A 19023-nucleotide genomic window follows, 5' to 3' on the forward strand; every position below is an offset into this window, starting at 1 on the left:
TTTGTTATACTCCACAGGCATAAGCTTCTCTCTTTGTAGATTGCAATACAGAAGTTTTGATGTCTTTTTTTCACACTTATAATTTCATTCTTCTGCATGAAGTGCTGTAAGCAGAATTGTTTTTTAGTGACGATAGTTTTTTCTCTGCAGCTACTAATTTTTTGAAACTGTAAGCTGAAGCTGGAATATACTTGGCATTACATATTGTTGATGAATTTTGAAGTTGAAGGAAGTGCAATTAGAGCTTGTTAATGTATATGCTTGATATCTTGATTTCCTAAGAAGGGGTTTTGTGTGATATCTTGACTCCCAATGAGAGAAGAGAGAGATAGATGCTTTATATCAGATACACTGAGAGCAATGGATGGAAACATGTTGGAAGCTATTCGAGAAAAGGAGAACGCTGAAATGATGATGATCAGTGACAACTACAGTGGTGCCAGGGACAAGTTACTCAAAGCAAAGAATCTTTGCCCAAAGCTTGATAACATCACTGGAATGTTAACTGTCTGTGACATACTATGTGCTGCCAACGTTCGGATCTCTGGTTATTCAACAGACTGGTACTGGATTCTTCAGCTTAAACCAGATGCAGATGAATCTAAAATAGAGATTCAGTTTTGTGAGCTGATTAAGCTCTTGGAACCAATCAAGAGTAAGTTTCCTGGCACAGTATCTGCCCTGAAATTGATAAAGGATGCATTCTTTGTTCTCTCTGATAGAAAGCGGCGGGCAGAGTTTGATAAGAATAGACTTGGGGATTGCTGGGCTCATGGGTCGGGTTTGCAGGAGCAACCTGACATAGAAGTTGTAAAAAGGAAAACAGAATCCAATTCCGAGAGTTCTTCTGGGAAGATGAGGATTGACGGTAATACTTTTGATGTAAATAATGAATTGAGCTTTTCAAGAAAGACCCAGAAAATGACATCATCTAAGGGCATTACTGAGAGTGGGGTTCAGGATGCTGTAATATGTACAGAAGAGGAGGTCTTAAAAGATTTTAGTGTTTTTGATGAGCCTAGAAAGAAAATTCGTGTGCAAGAGACAGGGTGGGTTTCCTCTTGCATGGGAACTGGCTCGAATAGAGGAGCAGGGGTGAGACGTCTTGAAGGTATAAACTCAAAAGTGGGTTCAGAAAGAAATCCATCACAGTCATTTTGTAAAATGCTTGACTCAGACTATTACAACTTCAACAATGATAGGAAGGCTGAGGCCTTTTCAGTGGGCCAGGTTTGGGCTGCTTATGATCAAGAAAAAATGCCTCGCTGCTACTATAGGATCCGTTCCTTTACCATGTTGCCATTTCAATTACAGTTCACATGCTTGAAACCTATACCTGGTTGTGCTGATGAGGAAAGTTGGTGTAAAGCTGGATTGCCTGTTTCCTGCGGGGCCTTCCAACTTGATATGAATTCAATGATGGTGGGGGGAGCCTCAAAATTTTCCCATGTGGTCTCTAAGGTTGCGGCTGTTACAGATCAGCCGGTGGAAATTTACCCCAGAAAAGGTGAAGTTTGGGCAATTTATAAAGACTGGAAACCATTTGATTGGTGTGCTGATCCCAATACCAGAAAAGGATATAGACTACTAATGGTTGAAATACTCACAAGCTTTTCAAAGCAAGAAGGTGTGGTGGTTGCATGCTTGGAGAAGGTAGATGGATTCAGGAACATTTTCCAAAGATGCACAGACAATCGGAGTAATTCCTGTTTCCCAATTCGTGCAGCCTATTTATATACTTTTTCTCATATGGTCCCTGCCTTTCAATTTGTGGGTGGAGAGATGAACGGAATTTCTGCTGGAATGTTTGAGTTGGATCCCTTGACTCTTCCTGTAGACTCAAGCTCCACCTGTTGTCCTTCAATCACTACTGCCATTATGCCAGAGCCAGAGGGTGAGGAGGCTTTGGAGTCTCAATGCACACGAAAGCATTTTGTTCCAGATCAAATTTGGGCCATATATGATGGCCCTGATTCCCTTCCTCAACAATATGTGAGAATAGAAAATTTGATTTCTAGGAGTGAAGTTTGTGTGACATTCTTGAAGCCTTACCCCATACTTGAAGATGAAATCCTGTGGGTCAAAGAGAATTTACCATTTGTTTGTGGAATATTTCGAGCTGATGGAATCACAAGCAACTTGAAATTATCTAGATTCTCTCATCTAGTTAAGTGTGACCGAAGCAAGGATAAGTCTTCCTACAGGGTTTACCCTAAGAAAGGTGATACATGGGCAGTATATAAGAACTGGAACAGAAAATGGACAAGATCTAATTTTAATAGTAGCTGTTGTAGAATTGTCCAAGTTCTTTCAGATTTCTCTGAGGAGTCTGGGCTGGGAGTAGCCAGCTTAGTTGAAGTGCCAGGCTTCCTGACTTTTTTCCATAGGCAATTAGAGGATGGTTACGAACTTCTGCGGACAGTTTCCAGAATGGAGATGCTTAGTTTCTCTCACCAGATACCAGCTTTCATTGTTCTAGATATTGAAACCTATGGCTTACCTAAAGGTTCCTTGCACCTGCAACCCAATGCATTACCTTCTGCATTAAGCATGCGGAGCATCCAACCATGAGTATATGCTTCTCGTAAAGAAAAAGAAATGAGGTATCATTCATTGTGAAGAATGTCCAACATTTGTACATGCTAAGTTGCTATCTTTTCTTGTGTATACCTTGACGTTCACCCATTGCTCTATTTCGCATATTTTATCTTATTAAATTGGTGGATGGTTAGATGATTGTTAAGAGTTTGTTGCATCTTGCATGAATGACATATCTGGAACTAATGCATGTCTGGATGAACTAATCTTCAACATTCGGTCCTCATTTCGGTTCCGAATTTTTTTGGGGACCTAAAAAGCATCATTGCAAGTTAATTATATAATAAAACATGATATTCTCTGTTAAAGGCGAAAGTAATCTAGGAATCTAGTGCAGTTTGTGGTAATCTGATATGGTTGTTTCTTGTCCATAAGTATATCTCTGGAAATTCCAATTATGGTGCATGTCCAATCGTTACATTAATGATTAAAGGTTAAGCTGAATCATGATGGTCTGATTCCATATTTGCTCTTTTGGTTTTAGGTATTGGCGTAGCCATTTACTTAATGTTTTGAGACGATTGTAAGATTATTAGTTGGTTCATTTTTACATGTTTGCATTCTTTTCTGTTGTTTTAGAAATTTGTTGCTCTCTGTATTATTGGGTGCTTGATTAACTAATTTGGGTAGAATTTAAACTAGACACTCCATGTTAAGATCGTAGATGTGTATAACTCATGGTTTGAGACCTAGTGAGATCTCTTGCTTTTTTAAGAAGGCGAGACGAGATGAAGCGTGAGATGAGATCAAGGGCGGGATTCCCAATCGCTTGAGATCGCCATATCTTGCCAGATCTTGCCATATCTAGCTAAAACTCTCAATTTTCGCTTGATTTTTTGCAAATTTCTGCTAGATTTTCACTTGCAACCACGGTTCAAAATGTCGGCGACATATCGCCGACACAGGGCGATATGTCGCCATGTCGCTGGGGGGCGACACGACACCCCCTAGTGACACCGACATTGCGAGAAGTCGGTCGATAAATCGCCGACTTCTCGCGATAAAAGGGCGAAATTTTTCGATTTTTTGTTAATTTCTCTCTCTTCTCTCTCTTCTCCAGAGCTTCTCTCTCTCATTTTTCGCACTTTTCACTATATTTTCGTCCGATCTTCGACATCTACGGGTACATCTTGCTTCCTTGTTGCCGGATATCACGTTGTTTCTGTCGATCAGTAGCCGTTTCGCACAGATCTGGGAGTTTTTTCGTCAAACAGGTAACCATTCTTATCCAAGTAATTTTTCACAAAATGCATGCTATATGATGTTGGATGATTTTGAAATTAATATATGTTGAATACCATGTGCCGATCTACGATTTCACCGAGTCGGAATTTTTTTCCGCTAAGTATTTTATTTTTTCATTTTTGTGGGTAAAAAATGATATTTTGATTATCTTGTATGATTACTTTTTAAGTGATACAATGGTTGTATGATGATAGAAAAAACATATGTGGAACTCCGTGAGCCGATCTACGGACTCACAGAGTCGAAATATTTTTTGACCCAAAAATAAGTTATTTTATTTTTCAAAAAATATCTTGATATTAATAAAAATATCAATAATTATGAAAAATGCAAAAAATAGGGGAAAATGGGGGGAAATGTTTTGAAAATTATGGAATAATTATATAAGTATTTTTCAACTGTTGGTTGTGTTGCCCATGTGGCTTCATCGCCGGTTTTGATATGGGCAGCCTATTTTTATAATTATATCATACATGCAATATTCATAATTTCATATATGATTGTTTATATGTGTATAAACAATTATAATGATGTTGTTATTTGTTAATGTTATTTGAATGCAACGATCATCATGTCTCTTTGGTGGGAGTCGAGGAGGAACTGGGTCTTCCCGAGGTGGACGGGGACGAGGGGAGGAGGGAGACGGGTCAAGGACAGGGTCAGTGACAACCTGAGAGATCAGTAGTAGGAGGGAGGACTGACCCAGTATGGCAATATTGTACGGCTATTGATGGAGACAAAAATAAAACTGAGTGTAATTTTTGTCACAAAAGAATATACTCGGGTGGCATCGGTAGGTTCAAGGGTCACATCACTTGGGAGTTCAAAGGATGTGACTAAATGCACAGAGGCCCATCCGGATGTAATCAAGTTACTCGGGGATTTACAAAAACAAAAGGGGAAGAAGAAAGATGATCGGAGGAAAGTCAACGAGCACTTAGATGATGCGGTGCGGGGACCGTCATCATATGTGGATGATTCGAGATGATGATAGGGATGTTGATCCTGTTGATGTGGACGAGAGATCGGGAGGAGAGGGATATGCGGCGGGCCATGGCGGAGAGCGGACGATTGCACCATCGGGAGTAGGATATGGCCGAGCTGGAGCTACGGGAGCTGGTCCATCTAGGCCTACGGGGGCTAGACCTTCCGATTACTGGGGGGAGGGGTGGTGTATTTGGCATGTTTGGCGGATCACGAGTCGGCGGGCCCCTCATACATCGAGGTTCGGACCGTTCGAGTGCCACTACCACGGCAACCATCGATTATCCACGCCGTCCATACCCGACCATGGAGCGGGATCCGATACATTCGGGAGAAAAGGGGCCAAGCAGCCCAAGATATCGGTGCATGGAAAGGTATGGCAAAGAAGGTAAAGAAAGCAATGTCAAAGTGGATTTATTACAATCACATCCCAGCAAACACAGCATAGGGTCCATACTATAGGAATATGATTGATACTATTGCAGCGGTAGGCCCTGGATATAATGGTCCCAACCCTACAGAGTTGATGACCACCCTCCTTCAAGAGGAGAAGCAAGAGCTGTAGGAGTATATTGATAGTATGAAACCCTTTTGGGATACTTATGGATGCACCATCATGTGCGATGGATGGACCGGCCCGACGAGAAAGTCCATCATCAATTTCATGGTATCTTGTGATTGGAGAAGCTGTCTTCTTGAAATCGAGTGGATGCTACTTGGTCATATGAAAGACCACGAGATATATCATGGGTCTCCTGCAGGATGTGATCGACCAGGTTGGTAGGAAAAATGTGGTGCAAATTGTCACTGACAATGGCTCCAACTATAAGAAGGCCGGTGAAGTGTTGATGGCTTCACCTGATTATAACCTTATGTGGACACCTTGTGCTTGCACATTCAATTGACCTAATCTTTGAAGGACATTGGAAAAATCAGCATTGTCCACAACACCTTTGAGAGTGCAAGACAGGTAACCAACTTCATCTACAATCATAACGTTGCTTTGGCAATGATGCGGAGATCATGTGGAGGTGAGTTGGTGCGACCTGGTCCGACAAGATTTGAGACAAATTTCGTCTCCTTGAGCAGCATGCAAGATAAGAAGTCGGGCCTCAGATCCATGTTTGCATCGCAGGAGTGGTTTGATATGGCTGGATCCAAGTAAGATAACTATCTAGTATTTCATCTTATAAATTATTATATTTATATTATGAGTTTATGATTATCTTGTATGATATTTATTGTCTATTGACTTAATGAGTTTGTGATAATTCAACACGACCAATGGGCGCGCCGCACAATACACAATATCATCGATGATTTACGGAGATGTGTTCTTTGTAGTGTTGCGGACCATAGATCCTATAGTAAAGGTCTTGCGTATGGTGGACTCTTCCTTGAGGGGACCCACTATGCCCCACTTGTATGCATCCTTTGAGCGTATGAAGGATGCTATAAAGGCAGCAAACCCTAGAGGACATCGGGCTTTCTTAGATATTGTCGATGCACGATGGACAGCTCATCTGATGCATCCTCTTCATAGGGCCGGTAAGTAAATATTCTGGGTTGTTGATTTGTAGTTGTAGACTTGTAGTCTTGTAGACTTGTGGGCTTGTAGCATTGTAGGTATTGGTACTTTGGTAGTTGGTACTAATTTTAAGCTTTTTTAATTATGCAGCATATTTTCTAAACCCTAAGTATCAATATAGTCAACATTTAGGGTTGGACACAAACCTATTGGATGCCCTGCTACAGGTGATAACGAAGTTGGAGCCAGATGAGATGCTCCAATCATTTTGCCACAATGAGGTGAGACATTGGGAATTTCAAACGATTAGTGAGTTGTATTAATTGTTTAAATAATTTAGATAACCAATCAATACTAATGATTGTATTATTGCGAGATCAAATTGTTTAGAGATGCATTTGGGTCTTTTAGTGGAGCTGGTCTTTGTACGGGGCAGAGAAACCATGGATCCAGGTTAGATACTTATATAGTTAGATCCTTAGGGCTTAGATGCATAAATGTTTTGAATCTTTTGACTTTTGAGTTTCTAACTTAATGTTTTTGTGATAATGAAGCTGAATGGTGGTATCTCTATGGCAATAGTGCATCAAACTTGCGAAGATTGGCAATCAGGATCTTGTCTCAGACTTGCTCTGCCTTTGGATGTGAGAGGAATTGGAGTACATTCAGCATGATCCACTCCCGGAGGAGGAACCGGTTGGGAAGCCGGCGTCTAAATGACCTCGTATTTATTCACTATAATATGAGGTTGAAGCTGCAATATGCCGGGGAGCGAGGCTCGGGAATGAAAGGCAATACATCAATCTCGATGATATATTTGATGTTGCCGAAGATGACCAAGATCCCCTCACTCGGTGGATGTTGGACGGGGGGTGAGCCGGTATTGGACCAACCTGGAGGGAGGCCGACCCAGAACTAGCTCAAGCTGCGAGGGGTTAATGTGGTTGAGTATATGGCCATTGAAGAGGGTCGGGCACATGCGCAGAGGCAGCTGCCACTGCTGATGAGGATTGGATGATGGCACCAGGCACGGAGGAGCCGCAGGACGACAATCCCGATGACACACTCTCGCCTAGTCAGACTGGTGGAGATGATGATGGTGATGGTGGTGGTAGTGGTAGTGGTGGTGGTGGTGGTGGAGGCATTGGAGAGGGTATACATGTTCCACTACCAGAGACACAGCAGCCCCCACCCAGATACACTGGGGAGAGTCATTTTGATCATGCCACTCAGGATTATGATCATGGTGGTGATTATCAGCGTGGTCGTCAATATCCTGATACGAGGCCGAGCCACCATCAGAGGGGAGCTGGCCATGACTATGTTAATCCTTGGGATGCGGCGATGGCGTCAATGGGGTCCATGAGCTTGGATGAGTCTGTAGGCTCCACAGCAGGTTATTGGCCTACAGGTAATTATGGTGTCCCTCTCCCTCCTTCACATGGACAGTATGATATGGGAATTAGTAACCCCTCTAGTTCTTCGTATCATGGGAGCTATGGTGTCCCCTCTAGTTCTTCGTATCATGGGAGCTATGGTGTCCCTCTCCCTCCTTCACAATCAGAGTCATTCGTACCAACAAGGGCATCTGATGGCATGCGGAACGTTCCTTGGCCCTATTCTCACTTCCCTCAAATTGGAGTTCTTATGGCAGCGGAAGATGACCGCTATAGAACTGCAATTAATGATTACTTAGACCATTTTCAATATCGTATGAGATGGGATGAGTATGTGAATTTGTTGGGGGGGGCATCACTGGAGACAGTCTGAGTCATAGGAGTTCGATCCACCTAGGCACAGTACTTGGTACTGAGAGTTTCAGATTTTATATGGTTGGATGACTTTATGTATTACAGTATTTGTACAATGAATTGTAGACTTTATATGATTTGGTTTTATGAGTTTTTAGGTTTTTAGTTTCGGGGCTTTCGTCCGCGTATAGTAGGACATGGGTCGATTAAGAACATTAGTTTAGGTAATGTTTTAGATCAAAATAACACTACCAATGTGTTTATTGGCCTCAAATTAGGCTACACATCAAATTTCAGGTCAAAATGACCAAAAAAACCCATCGAAACAGGGGTTCGATTTTTCATCGAACCCCTACCAAAAGTCGCCCGACTTTTGGCGAAATGTCGGCCATGTCGCCGTGTCGCCAAGGACCGACACGGCGACATAGCTCGACATTTCGAACTTTGCTTGCAACTACTCTTAGCACATTTACAACACCAAAGGAAGATAAATCATTTTATACTTGTCTTATGAAGTTATGAGTTGACTTATATAGAACTTCTAATGGTTGTATAATTTTATTATTCTATTCCCAATAGTCGAGATTGTGATGCTCATATGGATGGAATTTTGATGAGATTTAAGTTATTTAATGTATTTGATACACTTGCTTTTCATTTATATGCTTTTAAGATTCTATATTACATGTTGTATAACCTTGCATTCCCCAATCCTACAGCATTTTGATTTCACACTTAGGGTAGACTTAGAACTCATACTTAGGGCTGTTTTTTCACAAATCCAAGGCCACCAATGTGTTCAGAAGGCCTGAATTAGGCTAACTACAAAATTTGAGCCCAACCTGGACCCTAAAACCCATGGAGATGGGCCATCAAGTTGGTCCCAAAAAAAAAAACCATATCTCGACCGAGATCTCACCAACTCGGCTTATCTTAAACCATGGTATAACTAAATGTATTCACTAAGAACAAAAGGATCACACATGGAGGATTGGGTGATTTCTCCAGAAAATAAAGAGAAAAAAAATCCTATTGTAATTTTAATACTTAGAATAGAGTAAGAATCCTATTTGGTTTCCTAATATTCAAGATAGAATATATGTACGGCTGTGGACACAATGTAAACAAGATAAGCATGTTCTAATGCTCCATAATATTGATGCTGACACTTCAGTATAAATGATTTTCAATGAGCATATTGTAGTATCAAATGGATGTTAAGATTTGAACAGCCTTAATAGGGAATTCGAAAATGAGTCAATACCTTTGTCACGCATTAATATGCCTGCCTTAACAACTAAATTCAAGAATTTTAGTTGTTAAGGCAGGCATATTAATGCATTACAAATGGGGTCACTTCTGATTTCTTTTCCGCTTCTAGAGGCTTACATCAGGGTTGTCACCTTTGTCCTTAACCTTTTTCTGCTAATCATGGAAGTTTTATCTCGTCTTCTCTCTGCTTATCATGAGTTGTGTTGATTCCAAGGGATTTGAATTTCTAGAAGTGCCCTTGAAATCACACATTTGCTATTTGTGGATGATGTATTCATTTTTTGCCGAGCAACCCATAAGGACTTATCTATCATTTGAGCTGCTCTTGACCTATTCTCTAGCCTTTCAGGCCAAGAAATCAATTTCTCAAAAAGTGGTCTCTATTTTAGCTCAAATGTAGATCATTCGGATAGAGCTGATCTAGGCAAATCTATTGGCATCTACCTCAAATGACTCTTGTACATATTTGGGCACCTTCCTCAATCCTCCATTCCTCAGCTAACGACCTCCGATTTGTCATCAATAAGGTCACTTCCAAACTAAAACTCTGGAAAGCAAATTGCCTTAGCTATGCTGGAAGGGAAGTAGTTATCAAGTTTGTCCTTTCCTCTGTTCCATCCTTTTATATGTCACTGTTCCAATTCCCTTGATTCTATATGCTCAAAATTCTGGAATGGTAATCTCTCTAAAGACTCAAACCCTTCTGGTATCTCTTGGCACAAAGCTTGTCAACCCTTGCTTCATGGAGGTTTAGGTTTCAGAAAAGTGTGGATCAGAATCAAGCATTACTCCTTAAACTCTCTTGGAGACTCCTTTCAGAACCTCAGTCTCTTTGGGCTACGATTGTCAAAGCTCGATATTATCCCAAAAGCTCTCTCTTTGACCCCTCCATTTTAAAAAAATCTGGTTCACAAGTTGGTTAGGCATCCAATCATCGATAACAGAGAACTCTATGTAGAATTGGAATGGTCAGATTGCTTCCTTTGCCTTTGGATAAGGTCTATTCCAGGATAGACCCTTCCCTCAGGGCTAACTCTCCCGTTTAGATATTGGTGAGTGGTGGAGTTTATTTGTGCAGGGAAGTGGGCAATTCCTCCTATGCAGTCACATCTTCCCTCCCATTTTTGGTCTGTAATTCAAATAATATCCCCTTCCACATCACAGGATACTTGGCACTTCTTACCCTCTTGAACAGGAAAATTTTCAACCAAAGTAACCCTTTAAGTCTTTAAGGCCTCAGGCTATCAATCCTTTCTGAAAATGGTGGAAGTTCTTCTGGCATCTCAAACTCTTACTCTCCATAAGGTGTTCTTCTGGCGGCTTTTGCATTCAGTTCTTTACCTCGATTCTCACATTGCCTGGTGGAAAAACATATCACCAAATTGTTCCCTCTGTGACTGTTACCCTGAATCTGAGTGGCACCTCTTTTTCAATTGCTCTTGGATATATTGTCCTGTGTCCCTCTTGGTGTAAGATCTAACCAGCTTTCTTCTCAATCTATCTTGAATTTTTGTCCCTCCTTTGTGAGCTGCTTAACCAATGACCAATCTATCAAAAATTGGGTCTTTTTCATACTGATTTTAACTTGTTACTACCTCTGGGAAGCTTGTGACAACAAGCTCTCTAAAGGGATAGACGCCCCCCCCCCCCCCAAAAAAAAAAAAAAAAAAAAAAAAAAGAAAAAAATCAGTCCTTGCTGCTGTATCTTATTGGGTGGTCATTGATAAAACCCCTTACCTTTATTCAGCTGAATTACTCAAGTACTTAACACAACTCAGTCATGCACAGAGAATAGAACAGAGAAAGAACTGATTTATTCATCCATCTATTCATTCATCAGTTAATCGATTCAAAGAGTAAAGTGCGACAACACTATTCAGTTCAGTTCATTGGATCCACCTCAGTACACTGACTCAATCAAGAGATAACCAAAACCTACACCTTACCCAAAAGTAGAACTCTCCCCCAGCAGCACCTCTGCTCCTCTTTACTGAATCTTCCTTACCTTCGCCTTCCTCCCTTACCTCCAAATAACTCCCATAATTCTAACTAACTCCCTTTCCACATGAGCCACAACCTCTGAAAAGTACCACTCTGCTGTACTTGCAAGGTTGAGGTTGTTCACCAATACTAAGCTGCCACCTGTCCTCTCACTTGCCATTGCCCCCCCAATAGATCCAGCTGGACTTGATCCTCCACTGTCCTTCCAATGGCTGATAAACACCCTATCTTTGTCAGACACCGTCGACCGAGGAAAACTATGAAGGCACTATCTCTTTGCTGAATACCAAAGCTACATCCTTGGCCGTATAGGGGTGAGTCAATGCGACGAAATGTGCATACTTAGAAAGTTGGTCTACCACAACTAATACGGCATCGCCTTTGTGGGTCTTAGGTAACCCACCCACAAAATACATGCTAATTTCCTCCCATACTCTATCTGGAACGGGTAACAGTTGGATCAACCCTGCTGGTTTCAAAGGCTGATGCTTGCTTTGTTGGCATGTATCACACCCAACAACAAAGTCTTGGACTGCTGCCTTCATACCATCCCAATAGACAATTTCAGATAGCCGTTTATAGGTATGGAGAAAGCCTGAATGACCCCTGAATGGTGTAGAATGAAATTCAGCTAACAACTTTGGGATCAACATCGTTTCTCAGGAATAGCCAATCTGTTCTTGTAGAACAAAGTCCCATTCTTCAGCTGGTAGTTAGGGAACTCTTGAAACCGTGTAGGAGAGCTTGCACCACAGCCCTATAGTGGTCGGACTGTCATGCTTCATCATCCAACCCCTCACTTTCTAGCCATCAAGCTGCTAATAAAGTGCAGAGATCAAACAAGGAAAGTGGGATTGTGAGGGTGATACTAATGCGTTGTGGAATGAGATGGCTATGTGTATCAAGAAGGTGGCTAAAGATGTTTTAGGTGAATCAAAAGGAAAGCTCCATTTTTATAGAGAGACTTGGTGGTGGGATAGCAAGGTTCAAGCTGCCATTAGGAATAATAAAGGTAGTTTTAAGACATGACAAAGAACTAAAGATTTTGAGGATCTTCAAAGGTATAGGTTGGCTAGAAATGAAGTTAAGAAAATTGCGGGAAAAGCAAGGGAGAAGAAGTATGAAGAGTTATACAATAAGTTGGGCACAAAGGAAGGGGGGAAATCTGTTTATAAGATAGATAAAATAAGTGATAGGAAGAGTAGAGATCTTGATCATGTTAGATGTATTAAAAAATGGAGATGGTAAAGTACTAGTATGTGATGAGGACATTAAGAAAAGATGGGAAATCTATTTCTCTAGATTGCTAAACGAGCATACTTCAAGCACTTGTGACTTAGATGATTACACCATTCACCAAGGTACCAATTTTCGAACATATATAAGGAGAATTTCGATGTTCGAAGTAAAAGAGCACTGAGGAGGATGAAACTAGGCAAGACACAAGGTCTCAATGAAATCCCAATAGAAGTATGAAAGAGCTAAGGAACCCACGGGTTGATTTGGTTGACCAAGTTGTTTAATAAGATTATGAACACAGGGAAAATGCCAGATGAATGGAGGAAAAACATCGTGGTTCCAATTTATAAAAATAACAGAGATATTCAAAGTTGTAATAACTATTGGGGCATTAAATTGATGACCCTTACTATGAAATTATGGGAGAGAGTAATTGAATCCCGTTTGAGACACTTAACCATAGTTACGGAGAATCAATTTGGGTTTATGCCAGGAAGATTTACAACAGAGGCTATTTACCTAATTAGGAGAGTTATGGAATATGAAGAGGCATAGAGAGTGTAGGAAAGACCTTCATATGGTATTTATTGACCTAGAAAAAGCTTATGATAGAGTTCCTAAAGAGTTAATTTGGCAAGTACTAGAGAAAAAAGTGTTATAAGTAAATTTATGGACATAGTTAAGGATATGTATGATGGTTCAGTGACAAATGTAAGAACAGTGGGGGTACAAAGTAATGAATTCGCAATTACAGTTGGGCTACATCAATGATCAAATTTAAGCCCATATTTATTTGCACTTGTAATGGTGAATTAACCAAAGACATTCAAGACAACGTCCCCCGGTGTATGCTTTTTGCTAATGATAATGTGTTAATAGATGAGACTCAAGTGGGGATCAATACTAAGTTAGAATCATGGAGAGCAGCTTTGGAATCAAGAGGCTTTATAGAATGAAGACAAAATATCTAGTTTGTAACTTTAGTCATGATTGGGCAAACGATGAGGTGGTGAAACTTGATGTTGGGTTTTATTAATTATAATATGCCCAAGGACAAAATTGAAAACTCACTTTTCGGCGGTTACAAAATATAGGGTTATATATTTTGGTAACCATCGCATCACTTGGGTGATCACATTATTCATACGTGAGATTTTCTAAAAAGGTGTCTCTCTCTCTCTCTCTCTCTCTCTCTCTCTCTCTCTCTCTCTCTCTCTCTCTCTCTCTCTCTCTCTCTCTCTCTCTCTCTCTCTCTCTCCAAGAAAACGTAGGAAGGAGAAGCTTCGTGAAGTTTGTTCTCCTTAGTCTTGGTCTCCGCTTTCTTCCATCCACGAAGCATTTGGGTTATGGAATACATTCCCTCTCCTCGTGATTGTGGAATCAAACCGGTGACGAGTTCGTGGAGGAACGAGGACGTGGATCCAAATTAACTTCCGCTGCGGTAATTCTATATTTAGGAAAGCGAATCTAGGTAAGGATCTTTCCCTTTTTATTATCGAATAGAGAAATATAGAGTTTTACCAACATTGGCATCAGAGCCACGGTTCCCACGATTCTTTGTTCCTCCCAAATTGTTTATTTTTCTTGAATGGATCCAATGGGAGGATCAATGGTTTATAGAAACCCGTGGAGAATCCAAGGTTTAATGGAAACCCATGGGAGAATTGAGAGGGTTTTAAGAAACCTTAATTTTTGGTTCCGATCCAAGTGAGAGGATCCTTTGATTTCCCTTATGTATAAACTGCATGAATTGATGATCCATGATGAATGTTTTTGTTTAATGTTTATTGGATTTTTTCCATGCGTTTTTATTTTGGATGAATTTTTGGAGAAAATCGTTTTTTTTCCCCAGTTCTATGGAACTGAAATTCATTCAAAGGGAAAATGGCGCCGTTTGGTCACTGAGGACCAGACGGACGTTTGTCTGATCACAGTAGACTAGACGGTAGTCCGTCTGGCTAGATGACAGATCCTTCCGGGCCGACAAGCGGTCCATACGGACCGCGGGACCGCCTGGAGATGGATTTTTTTTTAGACTTTGGTGTGTCTAGTTCAGAATGTGTTTCTAACTTACTAGACACCAGTGGCCCGACACTCTGAGTGATGTTTAGGCATTGAAAGCCTAATGGGGCCTAGTGAGGTAGAAGCGTTTTGTGCGAACCACCTCATAGCATAAACATGATTGAATGTTTTATTTTAGTAAAACTGCATTGAATGTGGGTCTTTTTAATCATTTACCTGCATAGAATGAAACTAGTATATAAGTCTATGTGGTTTGCATGAGAATTTGATTGAATGTTTGTTAGCATTTTTTTTTTGTTTAGATGCTCATCCCATAGGTTGACTATGCTAGTGTGAATTCTTGTTGCTTGTAATTTTGTTTTATGCTAGAATAGTTGAACTCATCCTTGCATATATTGTTTTTAGTTTAATGGCTGCTACCAAAAGCATAGTTGCTGACCTCATGAAAAGAGATAAATTGAATGAGAGGAATTATGACCTCTGGCACCGAAAGGTGCAGTATCTTCTGGAAGAGCAGGACATGCTGGAAACCATAAACCAGACCATGACCCCATTTGAGAAAGCTACCATTGCATAGCATTGCAGGGACCTTGAGCTTTTTGATGCCTGGAAGAGGAAAGATTGGGTAGCTAGGATTACTATCCTAAGCTCCATGAGGGATGACATGATGCTTCAGTTTGAGAAGCATAGGACTGCAAAGTCTTTGTGGGAGGCTGTGAAGTTCCAATATGGAGGGACTTCCACCACAAGAGGCCGCCAGCTCGGATTCACTCTTGATGGTTACAAGATGTGCCAGGGTCACCATGAGGCAACATATAATCATCATGTCCAACATAATAAGTGAGTTGAGTGCATGTGGGCGCCAAAAGACTGATGAGGAGCAAGTCTCTGTAGTCATCAGGTTATTGCTTAAGACTTTGGAGCATATAAAGATCTTTTTGACTCATGTTGATGATGTTAAGACTTTTAATCAAGCTGCCAAGAATTTTGAGCTAGAGGAGGATCGGATGTTGGTTAATGCCCCTCCCACTGAAGTATTTGCCGCTGAAGCTAACACTAGTAAGGGTGCAGGCTTTAAACGCAAGAGGGACAAAGCTCAACCTCAACGGTCCAGGCAAAGTAACAGAGGTGGGAACAGAAACAAGAGTGGCCCTAAGCGTTCAAGGGGGACTAGTGCTAGTAAGAAGAAATCACCTTTGATTTGCTTCAACTGCCGAAAGCCTGGTCATTTTGCTCTTGATTGCACTGAGCAGAAGGTATTTACTGTATGTTATACCTCATCTTGTTATGTAACAAGTTCTACTATGCTTGCTGAACTAAATCCTTTGTGGATTGTTGATTAAGGTGCGACAGAACACATAACAAGGGAACGCTCGAGCTTTGTGGAATACTGTTGTGTTCCAAGAGGAAGCAAAAGAATAACAATGGGGAACAACTCGAGTGTGGAGGTTCATGGTGTTGGCACGTGCAAATTAGTTTTGTAAGGTGGGCGGACGCTAATGCTCCATGATGTGCTGTATGCTCCAGACATTCGGCAGAATCTTGTTTTTGTTATTTTTCTTATGAGATATGGTTTTAGAGTTGTATTTGAAAACAATTTTTTGGTTTTGTATCTAAGTGATACAGTTTATGGTTATGGTTTTATTGTATTGGATACAATTGATTATTTATATAATTCTAGTAACGCTTTTGTTTGCCAAAATACTGTGTGTTGATTCTAATATGTGGCATGTTAGACTATGACATATTGGTTTAGATAGGATGAACAAGTTGGTAAGAGAAGGTCTCTTGGGCCAAGGTTCACTATCTGATTTGCCAACTTGTGAATCATGTCTAGCAGGAAAAGCAACTAGGAAAACCATTCAAAAAGGCTTTGAGAGCCTCTCTTCCTCTATAACTTATTAATTCAAAGGTATATGACCCATGAATGTGCATACTAGAAAAGGATAGGCTTATTTCATTACATTCATAGATGACTATACACGGTATGGTCACATTTATCTAATTTCTCATAAGTCAGAAGCTCTAGAATGTTTTAAGAAGTTCATGAGCTTAGTTGAGAATCAGTTAGATAAAAGGATTAAACATTTATCTAATTTCTCACAAGTCAGAAGCTCTAAAATGTTTTAAGAAGTTCATGAGCTTAGTTGAGAATTAGTTACATAAAAGGATTAAAACTCTTAAAAAGGATATAGTTAGAGAGTATCTCTCCAATATATTCAAAGGGTTGTGTGATGAAAAGGGGATATCTAGGCAACTTACTATTTTAGGGACTCCACAGCAAAATGGGGTTGCTGAGAGGAGGAATAGAATCTTACCAGACATGGTGTGATCCATGATGGCGCAGGAAAATATACCCATCTCTTATTGGGGAGATGCTTTGCTGACTGCGGCCTATATCCTCAACAGGGTTCCAATCAAATTGGTTCCTTCCACACCATATGAGTTGTGGACAGGAAGAAATTCAAATTTGAGTTACATGCGCGCATGGGGATGTGCAACATATTTTCACTCTACATCTCACCAATATGGGAAGCTTGGACCTAGAGGAAGAAAGTGTATCTTTGTAAGATATTCTGAACTCTCGAAGGGCCATGTCTTCATTGGGCTAGATGAGAGTGAGAGAAACACGGAACTCGAGTCTGGAAATGCAACATTATTGGAAAATGATTTTCCATCTTTTGTAGGAGTTAGCAAAGAGTCATCGGAATTCTTTGAGATACAAGATAGTGATCTTGTCACCTCCAGGGATTTAGATTCTAGATAATGAACTTGGGGTTCATCTAGAAAATCCTAGTGGGAGTGGGAGTGCAGATGTGATAGCTACCTCAGAGGGTGAGCAATCTGACATGCACTTGTGCCGTAGCCGTAGTGGGTGTAGGCTAATTCCTCATCGACGTTTCAACATAGAGGATGAAACATACATGGTAACTCCTGAAGAGAACGACTATGAGATGACTCCAGTCAATAAGCATGAACCGAAGAGCGTGCAGGAAGCTCTTGCGGGGACAAGCTCAAATGAATGGTTAAAAGCGATAAAGGAAGAGTTGGAGTCAATGAAAGTCAATCATGTCTGGGACTTGGTTGACTTACCGCAGGGCTGAAAGGCAATTGGGAACAAGTGGGTTCTCAAGATCAAGAGAAAGGCGGATGGATCTATTAAGAGATTCAAGGCTCGTTTAGTGGCTAAGGGCTACACCCAACGAGAGGGTGTTGATTATGAGGAAACTTTTTCCCGTGTGGTTAGGTTTGCCTTCATCCACCTCATACTAGCCATTGTTGCTCAGTTGGACTTGGAGTTTTATCAGATTGTTTTTCTCAATGGAGAACTTGAGGAAGAGATCTATATGGATTAACCTCAAGGCTTTGAAGCTAATGGACTAGAGCGCAAAATGTGCAAGCTCAAGATCCATATATGGCTTAAAGTAAGCATCTAGACAGTGGAATGTGTGCTTCCACCAAGCTATGATGGAAAATGATTTTTCCATGCTTGAAGAAGACCACTGTGTTCACACCAAGAGATCTGATGGTAATTATGTTATTTTGACACTGTACGTAGATGATATACTCATGGCTAGCAATAGCAAGGAGTTATTGGAAACCATTAATGAATGGTTGTCCTTCGTATTTGATATGAAGGACATGGGTGAAGCAAGCTATGTGTTTGGTGTCAAGATTGTCAGAAATAGGCAAGAGAGATTACTGGGTTTATCTTAAGTGACTGATATTGACAATGTCTTGATAAGATACTAGATGCACAATTGCAAACCAATAAATACTCTAGTGGAGGAGGGTTTGCATTTGAGCCTTGATATGGGTCCTGATATTGGAAAACTCATTATCGAACCGGGTCCGCCCTTGGTTCGACCCTCGACCCTGGTCGGGAAGAAACGGACTGACTCGCATCTGAGCGGGCCGGGTTTGAAGATAGCTTGCTGAGGAAGAAGCCTGACTCAGTCAACAAGCACGCCCGAATCCGCAATTCTCGGAGTGAACGACTCGTCAAGGAGACGGTTAACGGCACTTACGGGAGCAAACAATCGTGCTTACTCGGATAACTGCCGCACTATGATCGTGCTAACAAGGGAAGTTATCCACTACCCCACCAACGGATATAACCGTTAAGATCAGACGATCACCCAAAGAAGGCTCGAATAAATCCAACGAAGGAGATTAGAAGGTAAACACTATATAAGACATGACCTACGTACAAGAAAGGTAACTGAATCGTATTCCCAATATTCGTATTCATAATTCTGCTTTGTACTCAAGCAGAGCCTTTGTGATCAGTTCATCAACTGACTTAGCCTTCGGAGGTGGACTCCCGACCCCCACGGTCGGGCCACATCTGACGATTATTTTGCAGGTCATCATCAAGCAATC

The 19023-nt window shown here is 41.0% G+C and overlaps 1 protein-coding gene across 1 annotated transcript in view; it reads left to right on the forward strand.

Moving 5' to 3' along the window:
* Window positions 1-19023, forward strand: part of LOC149012694 (uncharacterized) — a 44611-nt gene that overhangs the window by 1861 nt on the left and 23727 nt on the right. The window contains exon 2 of the mRNA XM_089160040.1: window positions 151-2603. Coding sequence (XP_089016166.1) covers window positions 313-2571 — 2259 coding nt within the window. The 5' untranslated portion in view covers window positions 151-312 and the 3' untranslated portion in view covers window positions 2572-2603. The remainder of the gene's footprint in view (window positions 1-150; window positions 2604-19023) is intronic.

Source organism: Hakea prostrata, chromosome 6 (genome assembly GCF_041222555.1).
Source record: "Hakea prostrata isolate BN-2017 chromosome 6, UWA_Hpros_2, whole genome shotgun sequence".
Classification (NCBI taxonomy): domain Eukaryota; kingdom Viridiplantae; phylum Streptophyta; class Magnoliopsida; order Proteales; family Proteaceae; genus Hakea; species Hakea prostrata.